General features: G+C 43.9%; 1 protein-coding gene across 1 annotated transcript in view; it reads right to left on the bottom strand.

Annotated features, from left to right (window-relative positions):
• Positions 1–18785, bottom strand: part of DRC8 (dynein regulatory complex subunit 8) — a 57810-nt gene extending 39025 nt beyond the window's left edge. The window contains exon 1 of the mRNA XM_037069475.1: positions 18365–18785. Within this exon, the coding sequence (XP_036925370.1) occupies positions 18365–18395 (31 nt within the window). The 5' untranslated portion in view covers positions 18396–18785. The remainder of the gene's footprint in view (positions 1–18364) is intronic.
• Positions 18786–20528: the final 1743 nt, after the last annotated feature.

The raw sequence follows: 20528 nt of genomic DNA, 5'->3' as shown, positions 1-20528 counted from the left end.
TGCGATGCAATCAATTATTTGTGTCTGCTTTTCCCACTAAATACTAAATCCTTCAAAGCTGTATCAAGTTCATTTTTATATCTCTGGCATTGAACAATGTCTGGCATGAAAGGGATATTAATAAATAATCTTAACTAAAGAGATGAAAGGCTTAATTAATGAAGGAAAGTCCTGGAGAACACAGAAGTGGATGAGCTCACGAATACAAATGAGAAGATTAGCCTTGAACAAGAGAAGGAACAGCTCTTCCACTGACATAACTAAAGGGGGTAGGAGAGGAGGGTGTTGATGGAGCTATGTTTAAAGGTAGAGGCAACAAGTTAAGGGAGTTCAGGACTAATGTTTACCTCGTTTACGAGTACAAATCAAGGTTCCTACTGAGAATAAGGGGGAGGAAACCGGATCAGACCGCTTTAAGCAGACTGCCCCCCCAACACCCCGAGCCAGTGGGAGGCTGAAGGAGACCTTCTGGAGGCCTCCCCTTCCTCCCCTTCCTCCTCTTCCTCCTCTTCCTCCTCCACCTCATCTTCTGCCTCCTTCTCCTGCTTTTCCTCTTCCTCTTTTTCTTCCTCATCTTTTCCTTCTTTGTTTTTGGGGGTGTTTTTTGTTTGTTTGGTTTTGGCGACCAGGATCCAAACGCTCCCATTTTGAGGGAACCCCTGTTGTGTGTATTAGCAGAATGCACGTCATCTCACTGAATAAGCCAGAGGGTAGATCTCTCCCCTCTCAGTCTTCTGGTAGTGAAGGGACAGGAATGTGGCTCAGGCTCAGCCATTCAACTATTCCTGTGCTGGATTTTGCATTTTAAGAAGCCAATACAAAAAGTAGAGACAATTTTTTAATTACATGTGAGGAAGGCAAAAGCCACACAGCAGGAATTTCGTAGTGGTGGTCCAAGGGCAGTGTGCCCGCAGTGAAGAACTAGCCACGTTGCCCTTGTAGCGTGACCTCAGCGGCAGTGCAGCCTGTGCACCTCCCTGGTTCGTGCCGGTTGCCCAGGCTCCTTCTCCAGACCCCCTGTTGGTTCTGTGAGCACCCTGCAATCTTTTAATAAATTCCTTTTCTACTTATGCCAGCCAGAATCTGTTTTATTTGACTGATAAATTGGGAGGGGAGAGGGATAGAAGGACAGAAGGAGCACAGAAACTAGAGGCCTTGATAAGATCCCACAGCAGGTGTTGCACGTGTAGGGAAGCAGAGCACCACCGGAGATCTGGAGACAATGGCCAGTGGGCAGCATAAAAAGTGAAGACTTCAAAGTGTCTCACAGGATCTCGCCATGAGAGTAAGACGCTGGAAAGGAATGGAAATGAAGGTGACTCAAGTTGAAAAGAAGGAGGAATTATAAAACTGGTGTTGGGCTACCTAGTCACTGAAGTCATCCAGAATGAGGATGGAGTTCAGAAAGGACAGAACACTGATAACGAGAGTATGCGAAGGGAGACGGTGATAAAGAGAAAAGGTGAGTAAGAGGAACAAGTTTCAAAGGAAGAATTTTCGTATAAGAGTGAAAGAGCAATAATTCCGAGCTGGATGTGGGCTGATTCAACGTTACTACTCGAGGGCAAAGGGACGGTGGAGAACGAACAGCCTCGGAGGCCACCAGAAGAAGCGGTACGCCAGAGAGAAAGCTGACATTGAGAAAAAGAGATGAGAGGGGCGTGCTATAAAGACAGTGTTGGTCGAGTTTATTTACCTTAGAGTAGGTCTCAGGAACGAAAGGACTCCATACCAGGCAGTGAGAGGGCAGTCAGTAGGAGGGGAGACAGGACAGGCAAAGAAGGTCGCAGCTGTCCAGAGAAGGGACAACAGGGAAATATAATGACCCGAGATGTCTGCATATGAGACAGAAGTCACCATAAGTATACTGAAAAAAAAAGATATTAAATGCAAAGACAATGATCCTATAGAATATTTTCCCACTTTTTCACCTGAAGCCTGGGCTTCTAAGTCTTTTTTCCCAAACTTAGATTCAAATCTGGGTTCTGTGGTGAATTCTTGACCAGTTGCTTGGTCTCTTTAAGCTTCAATGTGGGGTAGCTGCGCCTTTCAGGGCTGTAAACACCAAATACACATATGGCGGTCTCACACAGCACTCGGAACCTGCGGGCACTAACAGATGCTCCCTGGGCTATTCGATTCCCAAGGGCAGGAACATGGCACACACTCCCCAGATGGCTCCCAACGATTCCTGCCTCTTGCTTTTCCCACCTATTTTAGTCCCCTTTCACATTACACCAAGGCTGATGGTGTGACCAATACAATACGGCAAAAGTAACAGTATACCACTCAGATCATAGTAATACTAAATAACACAGAATCTTGGGACCTCAGAGTGAGATAACGAATGCCTAAAAACGGGGCAGAGGGCTCAGAGTCAGGAAGCGCGGGCCCCTGAGGAGGCTGTCGGTTAGGGCTCAAAGGAAAGTGAAGAAAATTGCACCGCCAACTGGGAAGGGGGATCCTTTCTAGGAATAGCAAAAAAACTGCTATTAACACGTAAGAAGTAAGAAATATTCCTGATAAGTAGTCTAGGTAAAGAAATGTCTAGAAAAGCTATTAAAGACATGCCTTGGTTCCTTCTGGCTGCATATAATAAAGGAGGAGAAAGGCTAAAGGAGAGAGTGATTTTTTTCAAAAAGCCAGGCATCACTAGTTATGAAATTCCCTGCCGCCCCAGAGGGCAACAGATGCTAGGAAGTGGCTTCCTGGCAAAAATGAAATTTGGGGCACCGGCAGGAGAACACAGTCTGAGCAGGAGAACACAGTCTGGGCAGGGGAACACAGTCTGGGCAGGAGAACACAGTCTGGGCAGGGGAACACAGTCTGGGCAGGAGAACACAGTCTGGGCAGGAGAACACAGTCTGGGCAGGAGAACACAGTCTGGGCAGGGGACAGAATTAGGGCCCCAGAAAGATCAAACATGGTGTCTCAGGGCAGCGGCCAAACTAGCCACAGAACCTCTTAGGGCTGTAAGGGTGTGACTCAGAGATCTTATCGATCAAACCACAGGGCTTCTCCAAAGGCAGCCTCCGGGCTCTCAGCTGTCTCAGCAGAAGCCCGAAGTAGAGAATGGCGGGTCTGAAATAAACATGTGTCTGTGGCTCTTGTCTAACAGACAAGACACGCCACAGACACCCCACATAAGATTCATAGGAAACCCACGATGATTTTAAGAGAATTATATTTGCATCTCCAGCGTGGACTGAAAGAGGATAAAGAGAGTACAAAAAAAGACCCCATATGCAGTTGGACTCCCCAAAATTCTATTGGTAGTAAACAGGTTTGGAAAGCTGTTTAGCTAAACACATGTACTATCTCTTATAAAAAGGATGGAGACACAGCGGGTAGGGCCGAGAGCCAGAGGACAGAACTAAAAGCTGCCTAGAATCTTTCAGGACTGTACGACCACGCCCTAATCAAGGACCTTCCAATGTTTGCCCCACTGGACTTTATGGACCGGTGACTCCCGTGCACCCCCTGTTCCCCTCTTTGAACAGAAGTGTGTATGGAGGTCATCACTTACCTTTCCCACCAGTGTTTGTCGGGTGGCGCGTATCTTGTCTTTAGTTCACACGTCTCCAGATTGAGGGAAACTGTGTGCAAGGAGCTGCAGTCACTTAAGTAACTACAGACAAGGAAATTTCATCCACACCCAGGCTTAGCTTAGCTGACACTCTGGATTTTTAGCTGATGCTATAATCAGATGAGACTTCGGTGGCCTTGGGAAAGGGTGAGCATATTCCACACGTGGGAGGAGTGTGCAGTGGTGAGGGCAGAGGGACACTGGGAGCCCGCTCCAGGCGGTGCCCGTGACTCCCACCTCCTGGCATTCACACGGCTGCAGAGCCACCTCCAAGATTAGACAGTGTTAGTTCACGTCGTTAATAGACTATGGCAAAAACAACAGTATGTCATTTCTGAGATTAGCTTATACAAGATACTGTGGCTTCTGTCTTGATCGCTGTCTCTGCTTTTTGGATGACTCACTCAGGGGGGATGCCAGATGCTATGATATAAGGACACTCAAATGGCCCATGGACAATCCACGTATCAAGAAACTGAGGCCTCCAATCCCTGGCTGAGTAGCTCAGCTGGTTAGAGCATCGTCCCAATACGCCAAGGTTCTGGGTTTGATCCCCGTCAGGGCACATACAATAATCAACCAATGGCTGCATAAATAAGTGAAACAACAAACCAATGTTTTTCTCTTTGTTCCTCTCTCTCTCTTAAAAAAAAAATAGGAAGAAAGAAACTAAGGCCTCTAGTCAATAACCAGTAAGGAACTGAGGTCTCCTACTAACAGCTGTCGGGGCGAGGCCAGATTTGTAAAAGATTCTGAGCTGGAATCACCCAGTAAAATTACACCCGGAAATTGTGTGAGATAATAAGTGCCTGTTGTTTTAAGCTAATGGTTTCAAAACAACAGTTATCTGAGACAGGGAATATGTCAATGCGTACGGTTATTTCTGCAACCTCAGTTTAACACATTTTGCTAAATCAGATTAGTTTTCCTTTCCCTGCCTTCTCTCCTCTGGATTTGTCACTTTCTCAGTTTTACAAAGAATTCAAGGTTTGAACAATTGTTTTGGGGGTATTATAAAAAAACCTTTCCCAGCCCTGGCTGGTGTAGCTCAGTGGATTGAGCACGGGCCTGCGAACCAGAGGATCGTGGTTCGATTCCCAGTCAGGGCACATGCCTGGGTTGCAGACTGGTTCCCTGCAGGCCAACTCCCAGCAGGGGATGCACGAAAGGCAACCATACATTGATGTTTCTCTCCCTCTCCTTCCCCTCTAAAGATAAATAAATAAATAAATAAAATCTTTTAAAAAAAAAACCTTTCCCTCCCTAAATATATATTTAGTTGTGTTCCGCTGCCTCTGTTGTCTACGCATGGAGGGAAATGAGGTCTGACTGAGCTTTGAAATGAGCTGGGTAGGTTTCTGTCTTATCACAGTTTGCTATTTTACTGTAAACAGGCTTTATAAATTTTAAGAAAAGGTTTTCTTTGATGAAAGAATTTCAAGCCTAAAAACAGAATGCAATCAGAGACATGTCTATATAAAGATGTCTGTCATGTTGCGGTTTTCAACTCCCCATCAGCTATTCCTATCTCTGTGTTTTTATGGTTTAAAAAACACAGCCACAAAGTCTGAAAGAACTTCTCTAAAAACCAGCTGACTTTTTCTTGAATTAAACAGTCCAGAAAGTCCATTTTAACACCTTTCTTTACTTTCTACATCATAAAAGCCAGGGGAAAAAACCTCCTTTTTTTAAAAAGCTCGAGTTCCCTTACAAATTCTTCTTTACCAATTTTAAAGAAATGTCAGGCCTTGGCTGGCGTAGCTCAGTGGATTGAGTGCAGGCCTGCGAACCAAAGGATCGAAGTTCAATTCCCAGTCAGGGCACATGCCTGGGTTGTAGGCCAGTTCCCAGCAGGGGACACACGAGAGACAACCATACATCAATATTTCTCTCCCTCTCTCCTTCCCTTAAAGATAAGGGAACTGTATTTTACTTCCCTAAAGATAAGTAAATAAAATCTTTTCAATAAATAAATAAATAAATGTTTTAAATGTCAGGCCCTAGCTGGTGTGGCTCAGTGGATTGAGTGCTGGCCTGCAAACCAAAAGGTTGCGGGTTTGATTCCCAGTCAGGGCACGTCGCGGGTGTGTGAGAGTTTCTCTCGCACATTGATGTTTCTCTCCCTCTCTCTCCTTCTCTTCCCTTCCCTCTAAAACTAAATGTAAAGGTGTTTATGTGCTTTTGTTAGAAATTTGTAGTGTTAATATAAAAGTTAAAAATACCAAGTAATAGCATAATCCTGACCAAACAGAGCCTGCCTATCTCGAACTATATGCTTGACCAAACAGCCCTTGCCTCCTACTAGCCTGTTTTCGAATCTATGTGAGAGTAACTCATAAAATTGTGATGAAAGTTAAATGTAATAATGTAGATAAAGGGATTATCATGAAGTTGGTGCACAGTAAACAAGCTCTCAGTAAATGCAATAGAATGATAATGAGACTAATACCAAAAAATAAATTTCCTATTAAAATTATTTGTATTAACGCAACAAGAAACAAACTAACAACCAAGTTTTAAACGGGCATCCTCCCACCCTGCACACACAGATGTCCCCTGACTTCGGGTGGTTTGACATATGACTGTTCAACTTCGTGTCGATACAAAAGTGGCATCTCCCGGATCTTGGTTTCTGATACCAAAGTGACCTTCAATGGGCAATTGGATAAGGAAGATGTGGTACATATGTATACAAAGGGATACTATTCAGACCTAGGAAAAGATGAAATACTTCTATATGCAATGATATAGATAGATCTTGAGAACATCACGCTAAGCGGAATAAGTCAGAAAAGTCAAGAACCACATGATTTCACTCCTATGTGAAATATAAAACAGAAAGCAACAAATAAAACTAAGACAAACAAACAAACTCTCACAGACACACACAACAGCACGATAGTTACAGGAGGGAATGGAGAGCAGGGGTTAGTAAAGGGCAAAGGGGGTCAATATATGGAAGGCTTGACTTCGGGTGGTGAACACACAGTCCAATATACAGATGATGTATCATTGAATTGTACACTTGAAACCTATATAATTTAATTCACCAATGTCACCCCTATTAACTTAACTTTTAAAAATGAATAAATATAAGTAAATTAATATACCAATAAAATTTTAAAAATGCCTTTTTAAGTGGTAAAGTCACAGAGGCAAGTTATATCATTATATAGTCATTTCTTTTTTTCCTTAAGTCCAAGTTAAATCACTACCAAAGCCAACAATCTGACATATTTGTTTTTCAACAGTGGAAATGCTAAAGCTAAAAACTAGCTATTCTACCAAGTTAAAATCAAACTACAGAAAAAAGTTTTATTTAATTTCAAAAAAAAATCAATAGTAAATACAGAGAGAGCTATCAGAACCAAAATAAAACTCAAATCCCCCAAGGTTATAGAGAAGGTTTTCAACAAATGGTGCAGCTGAGTTTTTTCCCTAAAGCTAAGTTGTCTGTATACATATTTAAACACTTAACTTGGTGCTCAAAACCTTACCTACAGAAATTAAGATAAAATAACAAGTCCCAAAAGGATCCTTACCATGAGAACTGTTTAAAACACGCAGCAAAGGAGGTAGAGAAATGCCCTTAAGGCTAATTAACTGTAAGCACAAATGTTGTTATTGCTCTGTTTGACCCACGTAATACTGGCGCCTAGTCCAGATACGGTGCGAAAGCACAGTCAACACCATCCCAGGCTTTTTGCAGGGAGGAGGAGGGAGCAATTCTTAACAAATGCTTATTTTACAAACCACTTGATCCAAAGACAACACACCACCAAAACACCCGGCTTAAAAATGAAATAGTGTATTCACTCATCACCTACCTGTATGTTAATTTGTGCTTCCACTTATCAAATGTCTGTTGACAATCTACTACAAATATGTTCTAATTTAAAAAAGAAAAGAAACCAGCTACAGCGAAGCGTCAGCAGTAGATGTGATAAAGCCCAGTGAGGTCAGGAGACAGTACCACAGAAGTACGAGGGCAGCATCTACCCCAGTCTTGAGAGGGTGGGACTTTGGTAAAGCCCAGAAGAGTCAGACGTTGAAACGAACAGGTGTTACTTCAGCCCTGATCCCCGACTCCAAACCCCAAGCCCAGTGACAAAGAAATTCGGAATCTCTAGACCCCAAAACCTCCCCAGCCCCCCCTCTGCTGCCATCCGGCCCAAAATACCACCATCACCTGCCTTGCCGGGCACGCTCCAACCTGTCATAGTACAGACAAGTGACACTGCACAGACACAAACTGAAGTATAGTAGCTCCCCGAATGAAAGTTTCAACGGCTTCCTCTTGCCCTCAAATAGAGATCAGCTCCCCTGACCCGGTGTCACGTAGGCCTGGCCTCTGCCTACTTCACAAACCTCACTCACACCACTCTTGACCACCTTCACTCTCCACTACGGCTTCACAGGCCCCCACTCGATGCCTCCAATAAGCCACGTTCCTTTATTGCTGCAAACTTTTGAATTTGCACGTCCTTTTGCTGAAAACTAGTAGGTTTTCAACAGAAAGAACGCCACATGCAAAGTCCCTGAAGTGAGAAAAAATTAAGTCAGCCATCCGTCTTCTGGAACTGTGAACTTTTTTGGAGTACTTGTCCCAAGTGAAGCTAAATAACTATGCAGCTACCGTTCTCTCCTCTACAGTACGAGAACCTGTAAGAGGGCAAGGCCCAAGCCTGGTTTTGCCCTCATGTCTAGCACAGTGCCTGCACAGCGGGCCATGACTGATGGCACGCACAGAGCTCCTACTACGCGGGAAGCTCTGCCACTCGCTCCACCGGCAAACGAAGTAGGTTCTACTGCCCTCCTCCTCCGACACGGGAAGAAGCTGGAGCAGTTAGGTGCCTCGCCTAAAGTTGCTCAGCCCTCTGGTGGGGCCAGAACGTGACTCCATAAGGACTTCCCACAGACTTCATGTTCGTAACCACTCACCTAGCCACACCATCGACTAAATGAAGCCTGGGATCAGGAACCAAATGCACTTGCACTGTGGAAACGGCAAAGTGTTCGCCATGACGAAGTGTGCAAAGCCTGGAGGGTAGTTCCAGGCTTGCGATCAGGAAAAGAAACCGGAGAAACCTAACACAAAGACAGACTCGGGCACACTCCAGGCGAAGGGGCCCTAGAGAGACTGGGTGAAGTCAGTGCCACCGGCAGCCCTGCAGGAAGTGCCGGAACGGAGCTCCGGAAACGGGACGCAGACGCACGTGCAAGAGGCCCTGCAGCATCCGGTAAGAAGACTGTGTCTGTGTCAGCTATCATGGACTTTACACGCCAGACTATCTTTGTTTCTAGGAAATGCACACCAGAGTATTAAGGGATAAAGTAGCACCAGTGTATATAACATACCCTCAAATGTTTCAAGTAAAATATGAATATGTACAATGTTATATTACATATTACATTACAATATGTTTCATATTATATATGAGAGAATGATAAAAACGTGGCAGGACGTTGTGGAAATTAGTGAATTTGGGTAAAGGGAATGTGGGGATTCTCTTGCAGCCCACGAAGTTTGAATTATGTCACAAGATGATATTTTAAGTCACTAGTGCTGAATAAGGTACAGGCCAAGACTGAAATGTCTGGACTTAGGGTTTCAGAAGCGACACAGCTCTTGATGAGGGCGGCACGCAGTTGGGCCGGGGAAGTGGGGACCGAGGTGATGGAGATGAGTCTTCGAAACCGAGGTCACATTTGACAGTTTCCCTCTCATTTCATTGTACTGCAGTTTCGTAAGAAATTTCATTCCATTCACTGATCTCACCTGAAGTTTTTAACCTCTGAATTCCCTTTAACTTCCTTTTGAAGATTTTAGTGCTCATACTAATTACAATGTAGTTACCAATGCAAATCTTCTGACTAGTTAGAGAGGTACATAACTCCTCCTCACTGCTAACAAAGATCTTAGAGAGAATTTCAGATCCCTATTTCCTTGACATCTTGTTAGACATACTACCACTTTTCGGGTTTATGATCTTGGGTCGTACTCAGAATATTTAATCTATGTGATAATACTGATTTTCATACAAATTTTTAAATTTCAGCAACTATATCAATATTATAATAATAATTACGGCAAATCACTCTCTTCCATCAACTGGGCCAGGTATCCCTAAATCCTAAGCCTCTCCGATTTAAAGTACAGAACGCAAACCTCCAGTCGTCCGCATGGATGAAGGGGGAGCGACTGCCTGCTTACTCCAGGGGATGGGAGACCCAGTCACTGCCTTACGACTTTCATCCACACCTCCTATCCTCTATTTAGCCTCACTCCACATATGTGCCTTCAGAGATGGCTGCTGCCTCCAATCTTGAGCCTTGCCAGGATTTTACAGACCCTTGGTTTTCTTCTTTTGGGCTCCCTCCTCTACAGGCTTATGCTTAATTCCTTTGGTTCTACTAGTGTAGTTGCCACTCATCCATGCACTTAATAATTTAGCATCTCTTCGCCTAATGTCTTTCTACAAACTACTACCATCTCCTCTCCTATTCAATTTATCCTGTAGGCCTATGTCATATTTTATTCTTCTACTGTCATTTCAGTCGGGTTTTGGGAAGGGTAAAAACAAACATGTGTTCAACCACCACACTGAAGTGGAAGCGCTCTCTAGCTTTTAAACGGTAAGGTTGGATTAAATGTGTGACGTCCAGTCTGAGTGCCTACAAATGCAACGGGCTTGGCTCTGAGTTGCTGTCAATATTTGTAAAAGGTTAGCAGAAAAAAATAACTTAAAAAAAGGTTAGCAGTCAAATACCTTTACCTATAATAACCATGCAGGGCGACATTAAATGTCCTTACTCAATGTGTTCCTCCCGGTTCATTCAACAAATGTTTATAGAGACTAACTACATTCTCCACAGAGTGTTAGTAGTAAATATCATAAACTGATTGGTACTGATTGATAGTTGTGTGTCTTTGATTAATGAAAAACTTTGGAAACAAATGAATGTCATTAGTACAAAAAGGATCAGAAGATATTCACAGAACTCAGAAATTAGACTATGCCCTGTGAGTAATTATTAAGGACCAACAGAGGTGAGAGTAAATGAAATCACTTTTCCAAAGTGGGTAGAGGGTAGTGACCAAAATATCCAAAGGAATATTTTTGATAAATATTCATGAAAAGGCGTTTTAACAATAAGTGAAGAAGCTGGATATAAAACTATATACTATATCAACTCCACAAAACAAATACAATGCAACTCCACCCAGGAAAAAACTTACAGGAAGTACATTAAAATGGCAAATGGTAACTCGCTAGAAATACATATTATCACACACACTAAAGCTCTCAGTAATGAGACCATGGGTGAGTTTTATTTTCTTAAATAAATGTCCACGCCACCTCCCTACATGAGGCATGGAGGGCCACAACATTGACTCTGGAGTCACACTTAAGTGTGAGCCCTCGCTTTACCCCTTGGCCACACAACCGTGGTCGCACGGCTTTACCTGCCTTTCAACACTCCAGACATTTCACTCTGCCTTCTCCTGAGTTACACGGCTTCTGACAAGTTTGGGGAAGGTTTCCCACCGCACCTCGCCCCACTGCACCAGGCTTCTTTACAGATTCTCATGTTGTCTTTGGTTCCCTGCAGTTTGAATGCGATCTGCCTGGGCATCAGTTTTGTGGTGTTTACTCTGCTGTGTTCTCTTGTCTCCCTGGACCTGCTGTAGTGTCGTTGGTTTTGGAAAATTCTCGGTCATTATTACTTCACACATTTCTTCTGCTTCATTCTTTCATTTTTCTTTCTTTCTTACATCCCAATTATGTGTATTTTACACCTTTTCAAATTGTCTCACAGTTTTTGAAGGCTCTGTTTTTTGTTTTGTTTTGTTTTGATTCTTTTTCCTCTCTGCATTTCAGTTTGGGAAGTTCCTATTTTCACTTCAGCACCTTCAAGTTCAGTGATTCTTTCCTCGGTCAAGTTGCATCTACTGATAGGCTCATCGAAGGCATTCTTCATTTCCGTTACAGTGCTTTTGATTTATACCATTTCCTTCTGATTCTTCCCTAGAGTTTTCCACCTCTCTGCTTACACTATCCATCTGTTCTTCTGTGCTGTTTGCTTTTTTCCATTGGAGGCCTTAGCATATTAAACATAGCTCTTTTCCCTTCTCTGATAATTCCAGAATGTGTATCATATCTCTGATTCTAGTCTCAGAGCTTGCTTATCTTCAGATTGTGGTGTCTGCCTTTTAGCATGCCCTCTAATTTTTTGTTGAGAGCCGAATGGGATGCATCAGGCGATAGGAACTGAAACAGAAGGTCATTAGCCCGAGCCTTGATGTCAGTCTGGCTAGGAGTTGGGCTGTGTTTAATGTTTGCTGTAGCCATAGGTACCAGATTCCTCTAAGAACTCCTTAAATAGAACCTGCACCAGTATACGGGGAATAGAGAGTAATGGCAAAAAGTACAATACAATTAAAAGAAGAAGGAGAATCTGCACCTCGCACATCTTTCAGCTGTGACCCACGGTTACTGTACTGTGGCGCTGTGATGTGATGGTAAGGTGTGAGTGAAGAGAGACGCATTCTGTAATCTCATGTTTAAATTTCAGTCTTTCAGTGGACTTTTTTTTTTTAAAAGAGAAACATCAATTTGTTGTTCCACACTGGTTGATTCTTTTATGTGCCCTGACCAGGGAACTGAACCTGCGACCTTGGTGTACCAGGGACAGGGCTCTAACCAACTGAACTACCCAGCCAGGGCTGGACCTGTGTCTTTGTACTGTGACCTCCCTGAGTATTTTTAGCTTCTCCCCACCCTTTTAGATGAGACAGGAATGCTTTAGGGAACTAGAGTTGCGTAACTGTGGTATGTAGAATAAAGTTCTAAGAAAGTATTTCCTCCAGGCTAAATGCAGATCAGTAGGATAAGGCTCTTTGTTACGAAGGGTACTCAGATTTCAGAAAGGTCACTTTGCCCCTTGAGCTGCTAGAGCTACGAGGTAGGTCTTTCTTGGCTCCTTACCAGAAACCCGTGGGTTTCCTGGAAGTAAAGGCCAAGGAAGTATGAGGGACCTCCTAAGAGTACAGGCTGCCCGAAGGTTCTCACACTTAGGGTGGTCCACAAAGCCTCCAGCAATTTGCAGCAATCACCTAGTGCTCCTTCCAGTTCATAGTGACAGACATGATGACTTCCAAGCTCCTACTTGCTGAAGCTGAAAGTAGAAGTCCCTTTAACCAGCCTGATATCACATTCTGAGCCCCCTGTTTCTTCCTTCATTTACAGAAAGGGGACTACCATAAGGGAGCTGTCTCACACGTGGAATTCAATGAGGTCATTTAAGGTAAACCTTTAGCCAGGACCTACCTCAGAGTAAGTCCCCATTAGACTGGGGACTCTTTGAAGTTCAGAGAAATTAAATGAGATGCCCAAGTAAAACTGGGGAGAAAAGTAGTGTCCAAATTCAAGCCCTGATCTTTAGACTCCTAATTTATTGTTGCATTTAAAAAACAAATTATTTTAGCACACTCAATATCTATAAAATCCATATTAGAGGTTTACAAAGCATTGTCAAGTACAGGATGTGGCAAACATTTTCACAAAGAGATAAGAATAATTTATAATTAGCATACAGATTTTAAAATAAACCAATAGTTGCCCACTAAGTGGGTTTTAAAACTTTTGTAGAATGACATGAAAATAATGAGACAAAAATAAATGCTCCTGAAAACCTAACCACCCTGACATCACATTCCGTGCCCGCTCGTCACCCGTACCCATTTACACATACAATTTTCGTACACTGCTTTAAGTGGCTGCAACCCAGCAAGTCAATGCATTACGACTTACGTGGCTTCCCCCATTTGCTGGACAAGAAGATTTTGTCCATATTTTCCAATGTATAAATAACTTTAATCATTTTTGTGCTTGCTTTTTCCCTTTTCAGAATGTACTTCTAAGGCTAAAATGCCCAGCAGCATATTAAAGAATCATGGCATGTGGATATTTTTAATAGGAATTTCCAAATTGCCTTCCAAAAACAATGTACCTTCCTCCCCCCCGCCCCATTTTGGATGTGCTCAGCATTTCCACTTGATTTTTTAAATTGTGGTAAAAGAGACCTAACAAAAATGAATCACCCTAAACGTTTGTAAGGGTACAGTTTAGTAGTGTTAGTTAACTCCATTCACATTATTGTGCAACGAATCTTCCGAATTCTTTTCGTCTTGCAGACCAAAACTCTATACTTACTAAATCACTACTCCTTTCCCCCTTCCCTGGAAACTACCATTCTACTCTCTGTTCCTGCGAACCTGACTACTCCGGGTACCTCGTGTGAGTGAAATCGTGCAGTGCTTGTCTTTCCGTGACTGGCTAAACTCACTTAGCATAACGTCTTCAAGGTTCATCCCTGTGGTAGCATATGTCAGAATCCCCTTCCTTTTCAAAGCTGAATAATATTTCATTGTACGTACACAATGCATCTTTTAATCCATCCTCCCACTGACGAACACTTGAGTGGTTTCCACCTTGTGATGACAATGAATAATGCTGCTATGAACTTTAGGTAGGCAAATGTCAGTTTGGAGTCCCTGCTCTCAGTTATTTGGGGTATAAACCCAGACGTGGAATTGCTGGGTCACCTGTAATTCCATATGGAGACGTGGAATTGCTGGGTCACCTGTAATTCCATATGGAAGTCTTTGAGGAACTGCCACACTATTTTCCTCAGCAGCTGCACCAGTTCGGATTCCACCAAAAACACACAAGGACTCCCATTTTTCCCTGCTTTCCAACACTTTCCACAGTAGCCAATATAACAGGTGTGAAGTGGTATCACCAGGTCCATTTGATGTTTTACATTATGAGTGTCAGACAAATTTTTATAGACTACTCAAAGATATATTTAAATCCAGTTCTCCTGCAAGTTTTATTAATTCTGAATTAGAGGAGGTAAATTAAGTCTCCATAAGCCAGTTTTCTTCTTCAGTTACTCTCTACCTACATGTTTATCAGTCTAAAGCAGGGACAAAGCTTGTTCAATGGCCCCAAATACATGTACAAACGCACCATATGTGATCGATAATTGGGAGGACTCGAATTCAAGTTCTTCTTACCCCGAGACTGCACGTCACACGTTCACTAGTACCTACTCCCAAGCGTAGCACGCACTTGCCTTCCTACTTACGTACTCGGCACGTCCGTTCATGTCAGACACTGCAGTAGGCACTGGGAGTGTAAAGAGGAACGGGAAGACACTGTCCCCATCACAACAACGTTGTGAAATGCATATAATTATTCCCACATTACATTTGAGGGACCCAAGGCTCCTTAGGTCTGACATCTTGGCTAAGATCGGACGGAGGCTGGAGAAGCTGAAATTCCAGTTCCGGTCTGACCCCAAAGCTCGCCTTTTCTGCTGTTCCATACTATATGCTGTACCATCAATAGTTCCCTTTTTCAAAAAGTAATATTCACCTGTAACTTCTGTGTTTTCACTTTAGATCTCCATATATGTTAGCTTTCAAGGGGAGTGGCACAATTACAGAGAAATAATAATAACAATAATAAACTTGTAAAACCTTCTTGATTTGAATTAACTGCACAGAAAGCACTTACCAAGCAGTGCTATCAAAGCATCCAAGGTAACAAAGAACGTTTCCATACAATCAAAAATAGCTCGTCCTAGAGAGAGCTTTCAGTATTTGAGGCTTACTGAAAAAAAACTGGCATACCTTCCAAAGCTCACTGGACTGCCAAAAGTTAAAATTTTTTTTCCAAGCAGTTTGTTTCCTAGGCACGATTCTAATTACAAACAGAAGATCCTTCCAGTAAAACTCTCTAGGAGAGAGACACAACTAAATAAGATTCAAAGAGCCAAAGAATCAACAACTGCATTGATTCCCCATTTAAACAGACACTTTTTAATCTAAGAAAAATTAAACCATACTATGTTAAAGCACAAAAACGCTACAAATAAGCATAACAACTTCAATGTATATAATCTTATAGAAGAATTCATAAATAAAACATATTAGCCCCTGACCAATACAGGAATGGGCAAAAGTAGGTTTACAGTTATTGGTTTGGAAAAAGACATGCAGGTCATAATTATTCCAATAGCTTTATTAACTCAAAAGAATGTCACAACTGCAAACTTACTTTTGCCCACCCCTATAGTCTCAATACTTGTATCAAGATTAATCCCTAAATGCTGAAAAGAGCTAGATATGATGGCTACTCACAAATTAATCCTTCTTTATAACTTAAAAAAACCCTCAAGATTTTGCTTCTACAAAGAAGACTTCTGTACAACAGTTGTTTTTGAAAGACAGGCCAATGAATTCTTTGGCTCTCAAAAAAAAACGTTTGTTGAGTGAGATGAAACAGACGCATATAGCTTACCTGTAAGAAAGACGGGGGAAACCCCCCTTAAAAGAGTTTCATATACTTTAGGTAATCGAACAGATTTTTGAGAAACAGCAAGTAATGCTTTGGTAAAACATTAACATCTTTAATTCAAATGACCTAAACTCAACGAATGTTGAGTTACTACCATGTGCTGGGCACTCTGAAAACCACGCAGAATAACAGATCAGAAGGCAGCCTCCACCCTCTGGAGCTTTCAGGGTAATGCATTCATCCCCCCAAATCATCCCTTCTTTTGTGTGAGTCCATGCTCATCAAGCAACTTTTGAAATATGCATTCGCCCTCCCGCAAATCTGTAAAACTTTGTATTACATTGCAGAGATCAGCTTTCTGGTCAATGTATGAACATACCCTATTTATGTTAATAAATCCCTATTTAGGTTTGCACATTCCTGTTCATGGGCTTAGTCAGCTTGTGTAAATCCCCAACACCTAAGTAATTGTGATCCATTGCTTAGATGTAATTTCTAACCCTTCAGAGCTGAGGATCAAATAATAGAAGTGGAATACCCATACAAAGACGTATCACCAAATGAGTCCCCGGTTTAATCCTCAGACAACATACATACCTTTATTTCGATCCTGCGCTTCAGACTGCATGACAGTTAACTCATAAAATTGTTAAGAATAAATGAGATATACCAAGTAACAGAGTCTCTCAAATTTTAGAACGCGTATGAAGCCACTTGCAGATCTGTTAAAATGCAGACTGATTCAGCAGGTGAGGGGTGATGTGCAGGCTGCTAGCCACCGGCCAGGAGGGGACCTAACGCACCTGGCACAGCATCTGGCACTCAGGCTGCTCGGCCCAGTCAACTGTTCCCTCCCATTTGTGATGTCTTATTTCCCTTAGTGACCTCACCATTCTTGGGAGAGAACATGATGGTTTTCTCCACCTCCATATTCTCCAAAGTTGCGTATGATAGACATTATATCTATACTAACTGAATGAACGATGCCCAGCTTTTCTAAAATCATATTTTAGCCCTGCCTGGTGTAGCTCAGTGGATTGAGCACAGGCTGCAGGAACCAGAGTCGCCGGTTCGATTCCCAGTCAGGGCACATGCCTGGGTTGCGGGCCAGCTCCTCACTGTGGGGCATGTGAGAGGCAACCACACATTGATGTTTCTCTCCCTCCCTTCCCCTCTCTCTAAAAATAAATAAAACCTTTAAAAAACTTTAAAAAATCATATTTTATTTCTCAATTCCAGTTGACATACATTGTAATACTTGTTTCAGGTGTACACCCAGTGATTAGACATTACCTAACTTACTAAGTGATCATCCTGCTATATCTTGCACCCGCCTGTCCAGCTTTTTAAGTCTTTACTTCCTATATAGACAGAATTATTTCCTCCTATTTATGTTAATATGGTAAGCAGTCAAGAAAGAAAACAAATGTGGAATATTTTCCTTTCTAAACTGTTTATCTCTACTGTTTACGGCTCTTGTGCTAAGGTTTTTGCAATGACTGCCAATTACCAAACATCAAGTCTATTGTGAGTAACTGACAGGATGGTAACCTAGGCTCGGATCTTGCAAATAAACGTGGGTCATCGATTTTCGCCCTCCACACATGAAACACACCAAACCTAGTGACCACGAGCCAGGCAGCCCCCTCCCTCCACCGCCCGCCGCTGCGGTGACCGCGACCGCCCCGAGTGGGCCTAGTCCGCCGCAGAAGCTCGGCTGGCACACTGGGGTCATGCGCATCCCCGCCCCGGTTTGCTTTCGTCTTTATTAAGATTGTGTTTTGTTTTTATAAGACAGAAACCAGCCGGGAGGCGCAGCCAGAGGGTGGAGGCATGACTGGGACGACCGTGACCTCAGGGTTGTCCTCCTACGTCCCCCTCCAGGAGGCAAAATGGTGGCCGCGAAAGCTACCGTCTGGGCCGGGCAGGGTTTCGGGGCGGCTGGAAACGACCAGCCAGCTACAGGCGGCAGACCTGCCCTCACCCAGGCCGGCCAAGGGCCCACAGCACGGGCAGCGGCCCGCACGGAGTCTGCGGCCCCCAGAAGTCTGGAGGCAGGGTCCCCGCGACTACGAAGAACTACGCCATCACGGCCCTCTACGGCTGGCGCCCGAGCTGCAACGGAGGCTCGGGCTCCCGAGAGGCCTGAAAAAGGGCGGGAGGGAGGAGAACCGCACGGGCGGGCGGGGCCGGAGAGGGAGGGGGAACGGGGGAGGAGGAGAGGGAGGAGCCCAGGCGTCAGCGGTGACAGCTGCGGGAGACCGGGAGCGCGGCGTCCCCTGCAGGGCCGCCCCTTCCGCACTCACCCCACTCCCAGCAGTGGGAGCTCTAGGTCTGGGGGTGACCCGGCTCCACCTGGCGCTTCTCCTCGCGGCCGGGGTCGCGGCGGGTGGCGAGGGCAGCCTCTTACCTTTGCCTTCCTTTTCTTTACCGTCCGCCATCTTGTGCGGAGCCCGTCGCCCGGGAAACGTCCGTCCCAAACCTAGGTCGCGGCGTCCTCGCCCCCTTCACCCCCCGCAACGGGAGGTGGGCCCTGCAGGGCCCGGGACTCCGAATCCGGAGGGGAGAAGACCCTAGGGCGCGGGAGCGAAGGGGGTTCACAGGGAGCCCGCGAGCGTGCGCCTTTCCCCCATCCCCGCCGCGACCCTCTGGCTCCCGCGAGATCAGAAGCCCCGTCCCGCAGCCTGAGACCCCGCGTGGTGCCCTGGGCTGCAGTCCTTTTCGTCCAGATCCAGGCAGGAGACCTGGTTTACTTATTGAAGTTCGGCGCGCCTCCTTTCCCTGATGATCTATTTGGGGACATCAGATACACTGCTCTCCCCCTCCCCTTCTCTTTGGACGACTTTTTTTTTTTTTAATTGCAGATTTTAAAAGGCAGCTGGGAAGCTGGGCGCACTGCTCAGCTTCCGAGGATGTGACTGAATTCGCCCGCCACCCGGCCTAGGCGTCCGCGGCCGTCTGGGCGGAGGGGCCAACCTGCCCAACTACCGCCCTTGGCTTTTGCTCTGATCCCCCGCTCGCCGCCGGCCCCCAGGGACGGCGACAGCGCAGCCCAGTAGAACTGGAGCTAAACGGAAACAGGCGGGTGCGAGAGGAAACGGGAGCCATTAGACTTATTACTTGGGGAGAGAAATAGCTGGAGAAAAACGTGTAAAAAAAAGGCTCAAATTGCGTCGTCAGGGCTGCCTGCAATTTCTGCTACAAAATAGAAGGCTCTCATAGCATCAAGAACGTGCCCACGTTGTGATTATTGTTGCACTATGGAAAAGTTTAAACTCACGCTTTTCTGAAGCTTTGTGGCTGGAGCATGATGTTAAATTTTGGTCTCATCTTACGGACACTTTCACTAAACTTACTTTATTTTCGAAAGTGATTTTTGCATAATATGCCTAATGATGAGAGTCAAATGAATATATATATTTAAAATTAGTCTTAGTGATCTTAAGTACACATGTTCAGTAATTTAAATGATTGAGTGTTATGTAAAAAGTTTATAAAGTAAATTTTAAGAGGCCTTCCAAATGCAAAGCATTAGTATTCAATGATTTTAAGTTTTTATGCTGTTTTTATTCTGATTCTATAATCTCAGTAAAACCTAAAACAAACATTTATTACCAATAAGTATTTTTCATATGCTTGTGCTGTGATCAGCATTCTCTTTGAAACTGAATATAAATGATGGATCATCACAAAATGGCTCATATTGGAAAATAGGTACTTACATAAAATGAACACAGTTTTTCACAGTAAATTCATAACACCCCCAAATATGAGAAAGTAATCATTAGCATTAACTTATATTTAAATTTCATAGTCACTCTGGTCCAGGTATTTTTTAAAGAGTCCCTTTTGCCATACAGAGATCATGAAAGGCTTTGAAATTATTAATAGAGCAAACCTCAACTTTGCCCAAAGGTTAACTGCCTACTCTCCCTGCCTTTTCCTGAGCTGTTTGCAGGTTGCTTTTGCTGGAATGCCTTTCCCTGCTCTCTCCCCGCCCCAGCATTCACCAGCAGACCCATGGACACAGTTTGTCCCCTCCTGATTGTCCTTGACCTCCTTGAAGGTCACATGCTGTTTGAAGCTTTTCCTGTCAACCTCTTCTTCCTCTGTGATCTTGCACTCACGTCATAGAACCTCTCAGGTACACAATGACTTTGGTTTGTTAACAAACGGAATCCAACCGAGTAAATTTGAAGATCTCATTGGCTTTATTAAGCGATTCATGCGTGGAGCGGCATCCCCTCTAGCAACGAGACAGAAACTCTGATGAGTTTAACAAAATGGAAGATTTTATAGACTGAAAGGAGCTGGGAATAACAAATTGAAACAGTGGGTTATTTCTCTGTCCCTTAGCGGGAGGCAGGGGGTCTTGTGCATATTAACTAACTAGTGTTGGTCAGGAAATTCCAGAATGATTGGTTTAAAATGTCACTCCTACAAACGGCTGAAACTGCAATTAGGTTAGTTTATTAAGTTTTGGTTTGGTGACATGGCTTCGCAAAAGGGACTCCATTTTGGCTTGTTGTTTCTTTTTTCGATAGTTTATTTACTTGTTCCTTTTGCCAAACTCT

Source organism: Sturnira hondurensis, unplaced genomic scaffold (genome assembly GCF_014824575.4).
Source record: "Sturnira hondurensis isolate 20B ecotype Veracruz unplaced genomic scaffold, ASM1482457v3 Scaffold0018525, whole genome shotgun sequence".
Lineage (NCBI taxonomy): Eukaryota > Metazoa > Chordata > Mammalia > Chiroptera > Phyllostomidae > Sturnira > Sturnira hondurensis.
The sequence above is the reverse complement of the archived record's forward strand: the minus strand, read 5'-3'. Positions and strand labels throughout refer to the sequence as shown.